General features: G+C 39.3%; 1 protein-coding gene across 1 annotated transcript; it reads left to right on the forward strand.

Annotated features, from left to right (window-relative positions):
- Positions 5521–10151, forward strand: LOC109211564. Its single transcript, XM_019375113.1, has 2 exons — positions 5521–6390; positions 9534–10151. The coding sequence occupies exon 1, from the start codon at positions 5640–5642 to the stop codon at positions 6378–6380; it is 741 nt and encodes a 246-aa protein (XP_019230658.1). The 5' UTR covers positions 5521–5639; the 3' UTR covers positions 6381–6390; positions 9534–10151.

The following is a 10219-nucleotide window of genomic DNA, read 5'->3' on the forward strand; positions in this document are numbered from 1 at the left end:
TTAGAATCGGATATGGTGATTCGTGAGCTATATGGAGTTGGAGACGGGGAGTTCTCATATTCAGGCTATGTTGTGGTTGTGGGTTGCGTGTATCGGCATTGTTTAGTGACTATCGGGGTTTGGAGACCCGAGCGGATCTTTTGTGCATGGTATGTTAGATTTTGGATGTGATATTAGGTTCAGACTGGTTGTCTCCATGTTGTGTTATTCTAGACTATTGTGCTAAGGCGGCGCTGTTGGCTATGCCGGGAATGCCACGGATTGAATGGAGAGGTTCTACGGATCATGTTCTTGGTAGAGTGGTTTCATATTTCGAAGACCAGCGGACGGCTGGGAAGGATTGTCTTTTTATTTGGGCTCTCGTGGTGGATGTCAGTGCAGAGGCTCCTCATATTGATTCAGTTCCGGTGGTGAGGGACTTTTCGGATGTGTTTATTGTGGCCGGGCATGTCACCGGGCAATGTTGTTGATTTTGGTCTTGATTTGAAGCCGGGCACCGTATCGTATGGCACCGACAGAGTTAGAGGAGTTGAGGGAGCAGTTCCAAGGTTTCCTTGATAAGGGGTCTGTTGGCAGGCCAATGTGGATGTGTGTTCTAACTTTAGTCGGCTTGGTCGGCCCCGAATTGTATTGTTCAGGGATGTGTTGATTCGACTGTTAGTGAGCTTATTAGTAATATGGGGAGATATATGAGTTACCTTTCCTTGTTGCGAGGCGTTAGGATTTGTTGGTTATCGGCACATGTAGTACGGTGTTATTGGGGTCTCTTAGTGGAGCTCGAGCGGGAGGAATGTTGGATATTGCTCGGCGGATGGCGTATCGGTTATGTCCTTTTGGGTGAGTAGTGTTATTTATTTTCTTCACTGTGGTTATGATGATTTGCTTTGGTTCCAGACATCAAATTGTGCGTGGTTGTCGATTTCGAGCATAGTGACTTGAGGTGTTTCATGTGGAGCAGTGTTTGGTTAGGATCGCGCATTTGCAGTGAAGCTATGTGGAGATATGACCTTGCAGGTTAGATTCGTGTGTTCTATTTCTATGATGTGAGACGGGTTCTCGGCTTGTGTTGTGGCGGTACTGGTGAGCTTGAGGTACAGCTCTTTTATTGAGTCATTTTCATGATTTGAGTATGTTCGGACTGTTACTTATTAGTGCTTGTATTGCGCAAGTTGTGGCTTTAGTCTGTATTGAGGTGTCATGTCACCAGAGTAGTTGTGTGGATTAGATGAGATCGTTGGGATCTTTAATGAATACATCAGATTCGATTCAGCATGTTGGAAGGATAAATATCGAGGTTCAGCTCAGAAATTTGCTCTAGTCTTTGCCAAAGGAGAAGTGGCTTCATGAATGGTTGATCTGAGAAATGGTTATGGCTATTGCGTGTTTTATTTATCAATGGCAGTATATGAAAGGGTTGGAATGAGATTTTAGTTGATATGAGGTTTTCTATCGGTATTCAGTTATGATGTGCAGCCGCTGTGATTAGAAGTTATTGCTGCAAGCGTTTGAGTTATGTGGTACATCATGTAATTGCACCCGAGGTTGCAGGTATGAGTTATTACAGCTTGTTCGGGCTTATTCACAGTATAAATGTGAGATTCTGGTCGTATTGATGATTTCAAAAGTGGAAATGTGGTTCTAGGGTTTATGGGCTAGATTGGATTGTGAAATTTCAGTTACAATGTCTTATCAGACCTATGATATAGGGTGACGTGGGATCACCCCCGGGTATATGCCTGGTAAGGTTATTCAGCGATTGGTTGGCTTTTGAAACAACTCTGGGCACGTTCGAGGACGAACGTTTGTTTAAGTTGGGGAGGATGTGATGACCTGGCCGGTCGTCTCATGAATTACTACTCTGTTTCCCCCATTTCTGCTTCCTTATGCTTCTTTATCCATATCGGGTTGGTCGGATCGAGTCCGGAATAATTTTTGGTAAGGTTTGAGACACTTAGTCTCTTTTAAGGAATCTTCAGTTGGAAAAGTCAGTCGGATGTTGACTTATGTGTTAGAGGGCTGGGATGTGAGTTCCGATGGTTCGGTTAGCTTCGGGAGGTGATTTGTGGCTTAGGAGCGTGATCGGAATGGGTTTTGGAGGTGCGGAGTAGATTTAGGCTTGAATTGGCGAAGTTGATATTTTGGCGATTTCCAGTTGATAGGCGAGATTTTGATCTAGGGGTCGGAATTGAATTTCGAGAGTTGCAGTAGCTTCGTTATGTCATTTGGGATGTGTGTGTAAAATTTCAGGTCATTCGGGCATGGTTTGGTTGGGTTTTTTATCAAAAGCCTATTTCGGAAGATTTTAGAAACTTAGGCTTGAATCCGATGTGTTTTGGGTGATTTGATGTTGTTTGAGGTGTTTTGATGATTGGAACAAGTTTGAATAAGGTTTTAGGATGTGTTGGTGCCTTTGGTTGAGGTCCAGGGGGCCTCGAGTGAGTTTTGGGTGGTCATTCGGATCATTTTGAAGTTTGGAAAATTGCAGAAAATCTGCTCAGCTGTTGCAGAGATTTATCTCTTCGCATTCGCGAGTGGAGTCTCGCGTTCGCGAAGAAGGATTGAGGACGGCCAGGAATTTATCCTTCGCGTTCGCGGAGGGCTGGATCGGTAGGCATCGCGTTCGCGTGAGACTGGGTCGCGTTCGCGTAGGTTGACGAAGTGATGCATCGCGTTCGCAAGGTTGAGGACGCGTTCACGATGAGTGGGCTGTGTAAGGCATCGCATTCGCGTCTGCCATGTCGCGTTCGCGAAGAGTAAAAGTTGGTCAACGCAAGTTTGTGCTTCGCGAACGCGAGGCTTTGACCGCGTTCGCGAAGAAGGAAATTAAGGCCTGGGCAGAATGTTTTTAAGTCGTCTTGTCCGTGACTTTGGGGCTTATTTCATCCATAGCTGCTCGTTTTTGGAGATTTTTGAAGGGGATTGAAGAGGGATTCAAGGGGAATCGTTGGGAGGTAAGTTTCTTGGACTAAAAACTCGGTTATTATGTGAATTCCACCTAGAAAATCATGAAAGCTAAGCCTAAAATTGAAGAACTAGGGCTTGAGAAATTGGACATTTGAATTGGGGTTTGAAGGACCATTTGAGGTCGGATTAGAGAACTTTTGATATGTATGAACTCGTTGGGAGATAATGAATCTATTGGTGTGAAAATTTCCGAGTTTCGAGAGGTGGGCCCGGGGCTCGGGTTTAGGTAATTTCGGGATTTGTGCCCTTTGTTGATTGTTTTCGCTTGGGCTTTGTTTCCTTAGCATATTTTGACGTCCTCGTTCTGATTTTGGATAGATTCGACGCGCGTGGAGGCCGATACGAGAGGCAAAGGCATCGTGAGCTAGAGATTTAGCCGGTTCGGGGTGAGTAATGATTGTATATGATGTTCTGAGGGTTTGAAACCCCGGATTGCATATCGTAGTGCTATATTGAGGTGAGGCACACGCTTGATGACGAGCGTGGGGTCATGCACTATTGGGGATTGTGACTTGGTCCGTCCCGATTGATAATTTTACCGCGTATTTGATTGAAAACAATTTGCTATCATCATTATTTGGGTTGAATGCCATATTTGGGCCTAGTGCCAGCTATTTGAACCATTCGGGGATTTTTGTTGTTATTTCCTCACTGTTTTGACTTTACATTTGAACTCAGTCATGTATTTTCCACCGTTTTCAAAACTCAGCCATGTTCACTCAGTTTTAATACTCAAATGATATTTAAATGAAGTTTTGGGCTGAGAAACACTATTTTACTGTTGCCCGAGAGGCTTATGTTATTTTGACTGAGTAAGGCCGAGGGCCTGTGTTGTGAGGATATCTTTTGGGTCGGGCTGCACGCCGCAGCGGTGATACACTGATACTGATATTAGGTCGAGGGCCTGAGATATGTACGCCACGAGGTGGCTTGATTGACATGAGGCCGAGCGCCTAGATTTGATACCACGAGATGGCTTATTATTGCGCTTGGACCGTAAGGGGCCCCTCCAGGAGTCTGCACACCCCCAGTGAGCGCGGGTACCCATTGTGATGTGAGATATAGCCCGAGGGGCTGGTATGGTTCTATGTGAGTGCCCGAGGGGCTGGTACTGTTCTGAGATATTGTCCGAGGGGCGGATTTGTTGACATTGTGCCCGAGGGGCGAACTTTATGTGCTTATCTTCCTTATTTGCCTGTCATTTACCTGTTTAATTGTGTATTTGTGCCCGAGGGGCGGATTTCTGTGCTTGTCTGCACTAGTTGTTCTGCATTCATTTGCGCAACTGTTGAAAAAGTCATTTTCAAGAAGTTTTAAATTGAGCTACAATGTTGTAAAGAATCTTACAGCTTCATTGCTTTCTTACTGGTTTTTGAACCGCTTCTATACAGCATGTTGATGCTCATTAGTGTTTAGCCAAGCTTTTATAAACTGTTTCTGGGTGTATTTTTCTCAAAACTACTTTTGAGAAAAGTGCTTTTTGGGGAGAAACTACTTTTTTCTACTTCTCCAAAACTGATTCTGCTTCTACTCAAAAGCACTTTTTTCATTCTAAAAGTTTAGCCAAGCATTTTAACTTTGAGAAAAAAAATGCTTTCGGCCTTGAAGAAGCTTGTCCAAACAAGCTATAAGATGCAGTGCCAATAAAAAGTTGTCTTAAAATTATTAAATCTGGTAAGCTTTTAATATGTTATAAAAATAACTATAATTTAAATAATATGACTAAAAATAACAATCTTGTGCTATTTCTGATTTAAAGTTAATCTAATCATGATTAAGTACAAACTGCATAAATCTTAGGCCTCAAGTTTAAAATTTGGATTTATTTCATACAATTTTCTCAAGTTTTAAGAACTTAAATTCAAAACTTTGATGTGATAATTTATCAATTAAACTTGAGTTTTAATTATTTTAAAAAAGTGAAAACTATGAAATTTGGTGTCTAATTACATGGAGTGCAATTAAATGGAGCAGAATTATCTTTTGCAAGGTCAAATCGTAGTTGTGCCAATTTAGAGCAAAAGATATCATTGACATAGTATTTATTTATGTTTAGGCGAGCTAGCATATGAAAGGTTCCATAAAATAGTTTTTCGAGATTATTTTAAAATAGTCACATAAATAAGGAAAAGAATTAATTCAAATAGTCGTTCATCCAACCTTTTAAACTAGAAATAGCCTCTGAGGTATAATATATGCATAATTTATATATTATATATCTATAATTGTGTATAATCAATGTATAATCTAAGTATGTGGCTAGAAAAAGTAAATAATGAATATGACCAGCTATTTGTGTAAAGATCCTGTACCATACATAAAAAGTAAATCGAAAATAGTTCACCTCAAAAAATCACACCAGATATCAGAAATAGACCAAAAATAGTAAAACTTATGCACCTCCAAATATGAGATCTCATTAAATGTTTCTTAAGTTTCACAATTTTAGTTAAATCTAGGCACCAAAATTTGTTAAGTATGTAATAAGACCAAAAGTGCTCATTCTTAACAAAATTAATGGACTAATACTGTTTAGAGGCATAGTTAAGGACTATTTTAGACCTACAGGCTGCATTTTCTCGGGACACCGGACATACGACACCATTTATGGATGTTCTGTTGTAGTCTCTGCTCAGTATCAGTAATTCAGTATAGTTCCCTCAAGCACTAGAGCCATGAGATCAATTCTAAAACTGCGTTTCCTTTCTTCACAATCCCTTGTCTCGCGTTTCACTCCTAATTCTTTGCCTTTCACATCATCTTCCCGAACAGAACCCACCACAACAAGCACAAATACAACCACTTGTCTGACCCAAGAAGAGCTTACACAAATAAACCTATTAATCCCACGTTTATGCTCTTCAAACCACCTCAAAGAAGCTGCTAATCTCATCACCACAGCTTTTCTCACAAACCCATCTTTAGAATCACTCTCCCTTTCCATTTTCATTCACAGGCTCTCTCTTGAACCTGACCTTATACAACCCATGTACTTCCTCAACCGCCTCAAGTATACCCCAAAGACTCAATCTTTTTTAATACCCATTTGTAAAAAGTTTGTTTCTTTGTATTTTAGAGACAGACAGGCCAAGAAAGCTTTAAAGATTTTCCATTGGGTGTCAAGGCCTGATTTCCCTTGTGTTGTGGATTATGGATTCTGTGCTCTTTTTGTAAATGGGTTTTGCAAGAATGGTATGGTTGTGGATGGGTTGAAGATTTTGAGGATGATGGTAGTTGGGAATTTGAAGGTTGGGGATGAGGTGAGAATGAGTGTGTATAGATGTTTGTTGAGGGAGGCTAGGATTAAGGAGGCACAAGAACTGAATGAAGCTTTGAAGTGTGCTGAGAATGGGGATAAGGGAAATGAGGAAGTGGTTGCTTTTTTGGATAGTATGATCTCAAATTGGATTGAATAGATAGAATAAGGTAACTAATTCGGCAAAATGATGACTCTATTGGTGGCTAATGCTATTTGGTTTTATACCATATGTTTTGCTTGTGCTGTTTTTTTTCATTAAGAGAAGACTAAAATGAAAATGGTTGTAATTGCACTTCTGAATTATGAGCTTCACTCAAGTTGGTTCTCAAATTGTGTACTTAGGCCATGCATCCTTGAATTAAGCTAAGTTTGTGCAGATTTACTTCGTTATATTGCGGAAATATCAACTTGTAGTTTAATCAAGTGGTGTTTATAGCTTCAATCCATTCTCAGTGGCTCTAATAATAGTCATATAATCATTTTTGTTTATTCTTGCATAATACTATACATATCTTTGTTATTTTCTCCGTGGGATGGTTGTCATACTGATGTGTTCATCTATTTTGCTCAATTTTACTTTCTCTTTTATTAGAAGTGTAAATTTCCAAAAATGCTTCTTAAGATGCAATGTTCTGTACTAGCAATAGCAGACAAAGGTAGACCACAAAATATCTCGTCCTGGAAAATGAAGTGTCAAAGCGATCAGCTTTGTAAAAATGCAGTTCTGCATCTAACAAGCTTAAATGCTTATCTTCTTCTTTCGGAACATACATATTTGTTTGACTTACATCAAGCTTGGAATATGTTACATGCCTTAAGTATCCCCTCCCTGCACCACTCTTCTAGTTTTTATTTCTATTGTTAATTAGATGCAGTTATAAGTTGCATGTGAGGTTGAAAATAAGTTTGTCTCGCAAGATCCTGTCTCTCTCACGACCATGGGTGGTTGGTGGCTGGGGTGTAAGTGATGCTGAATGTTTTAAGCAGCAGCGCAAGATAGAAGAAATATGCTGCAAAAGTCTTCATACTGTTTCTAAATGTTTAAGTTGTAATAACTTTTTTAATCATAAGTGTCAAGATGATGAAGCGTGGTTGGAAAATTGTGGATAAAGGTGGATAATGGGCAACACATAAAGATGTAGGCAAACACCGAAATACACATAGTTAGATTGAAAATATTTGCAGGAAAACAGGTAGAGGAGTATGCTTATTACGACTCCTTGCTCGTTGTACACGAAGGTTGGAACTTAATGGGACTTGCCTTCTTCATATAGCCTTTTCTTAGTTTCCGTGCATCTTTGCATTCTTAAAGAGTTGCACATTGGGCAAAAGATGGATTGGGCATTCTCTGGTTTTTAGGTAAATTAATTGTGTAAAAACTTTTTAGAAGACAAGCTTCATTCAACGTAATTCAACCTTTGGACAGAACCACATTTCTAATTCAGGGCTTCAGTTCCTGATGTAATACCTTCTTCATTTCACACTTGTTAATGGAGACCAGCGGTTTTTTTTGTCATCTAGCCACGCGGGACCTCTCTCTGTTGGAGTTGACACCAGCAGCTCTTTGATGTGCTTTAAAGCTGGTTTCGAACATTTTAACTTGGACTGATAAGGATTTTATAAAGAAAAAGAATGCATAGATATGGTAGGTTTTTTATTAGTGACTTGATCTTGGTGCTTTGACTTAAATGGATATCACTTAGTTTATGTTAAACCTTTGGTCTCTATTGTAGTTTTAAGAACTTCTAAATGGGGGTGATGAACTTGTATTTGTTGCTTGCTTCAATATCCTTTTGCGTGTGGTAGATTTGACAAAAATTATGACCAGGAGAACTACTTGTTTTTCTAAAGCTACTTGATTTATGGGTCGCGTTTAATTCTGGAATAATAGTGCCTTTCTTGTCATAGGACCTCTAATTCCTTTTATTTTTCTTCTCTTCCTTGCAAAGATTCAGAAAGATTTTTCTTTGGAGGGTGTGACCTAGTAGTAGATGAAGTTGGAGTGAAGACCATGTGGGAGACCGAGGTTCAAATCTCAATAGAGGCAAAATATTAAGTGATTTCTTCCACCTGCCTAAACCTTGGGGGTAGAGTTAAGAGGCACTTATAGTACTGGAAGGATGCAAGTACCTTGTCAATAGTTAAGTTGTGCTTGACGTAACTCCACTGTCATCCAAAAAAGTAAAAAAGAAAAGATAGAACAGGGAGAGCAGGCTTCGAATTTAATATGGAGAGTGGGTTTAAGGTTGCATATTGTGTTGTTTAAGCTTCTCAGTGTTAATAACTCTACTATTTCTTGTCCCTTTACTCTATATATCAAGAATGCACCATGACGGTGTTCCAAGAAAAAAGGAAGAGCTTTGACAAATAACTTCCTATGCTACATTATCAGCATTTTGCATTACTTAACAGAATGGTTACCATGATCAAGCTCTCTGGAAAAGTTTCATAAAGAAAAGCTGGTAACTGATTTTTTAAGAAGGGACAGGAGTTACCATTGGTATGCTGTCTCTTTTTTTTCCTGGCAGCTCAATTTTCGGATGCAGAATACTTCATACACCTTGCTAACTCGCTTCTTGTGAGTAATCCACCCCTAGTATTTCATTTTATGTTTTGGCCCTCCGTGGAGTAGTAGGTAAACAGACAGATCTCATTTTCTTTTCTTAGGCAACTCGATATTGCATAATGCGTATTTGGGATTCTTCTTCACCTATTGGACTTATTTGCAATATCCAATAACAAGATACATGAAAAGATAAAAGAAAAGCTATATTAATTAATAAATCCAGTAGGGTTGTAGTGGTGAAACTATTCCAGGTGTATTACTCTAGTTCAGTAATAAGAGAACATCAAGCATTTCAAGAAGAGATTTTGTATACTGTCTGGTGCTCCATGTGTTAAAACCTAAGGGGATGACACCGATCACATCTTTAATACAGCGTGTCACAAATTTGTGATATCTTGTTTTGTCTTTGTCTGGGGTTCAAGTAGTGCTGCCGATAATGGCATCTAGGCATAATTAAATCAGCCCTGCTTGGGGACATGAACATCTTAACTCAGTCGCTTTTACATTGAAGATCTTCTATTGTCTGTATAGCTGGAGATGAGATCTAATTGGTTGTAATATGAACTAAAAATTGAATCCTATGCATAGTGATGCTGTTGGGCTTTATTTGTTGTCATATTCTTTGGTTAGATTAGTTGAAAGTTTGAAGATGTTTTTGTTGTAAGAAACATCCAAATATTTTTCCTGATATTTGATAGGGCTCCCTGGTTTCAGATCTGATGCACTGTGTTTTTTTTCTTGCAGTATTGATCCTCTCTAGCATCTTGGTTCATTCTAAATAGTTCCTCTGCTTCATCTTTATCTTGAAGTAAAAGACAACCGGCTATTTGTGGATTTTCATTTTGGTGCTGTTAACTTTTCGTTCCAGTACCTTGGAACTGTTGGTGGGATATAGGAAATCATGTAACAAGTGACCGGTGAAATTCCTATTGGGTAATGATCTTGTAGAGCCAGATTGCTCCCTTCATCTTACAATCTTGAATTGTACATTTATTTTGGAGACTAGAAATATGTCATCTCATTTGGTTAAGCTTTTGTATATCATACCATGAAAATATGGTGGTGGAGATGGTAAAGGTAAGCAGTCAGGCCACTGCAAATAAATTCCAGATTGTTTATTCAGTAGTGGAAGATGGTCCGGAAGTTCATTGCGTTTGCCTCATCACAGCTAATGGATGAACCCTGTCCAGCATTGATATGTGTATTAATCGACTAAGTCTTGGTCCTAAATTAGTTGGAATGATATGTATCAATCATTTGATTCATTCAGATCTCTGAGTATTCAGATGATTTATCATAATTTTAGGCTGTCTTGGTCCTAAATTAGTTGGAATGATATTTATCAATCCTTTGATTCATTCAGATCTCTTGAGTATTCAGATGATTTATCATAATATTAGGTGGGCGAACTATGCTTTACACTATTACAT

Source organism: Nicotiana attenuata, chromosome 2 (genome assembly GCF_001879085.1).
Source record: "Nicotiana attenuata strain UT chromosome 2, NIATTr2, whole genome shotgun sequence".
NCBI classification, from domain to species: domain Eukaryota; kingdom Viridiplantae; phylum Streptophyta; class Magnoliopsida; order Solanales; family Solanaceae; genus Nicotiana; species Nicotiana attenuata.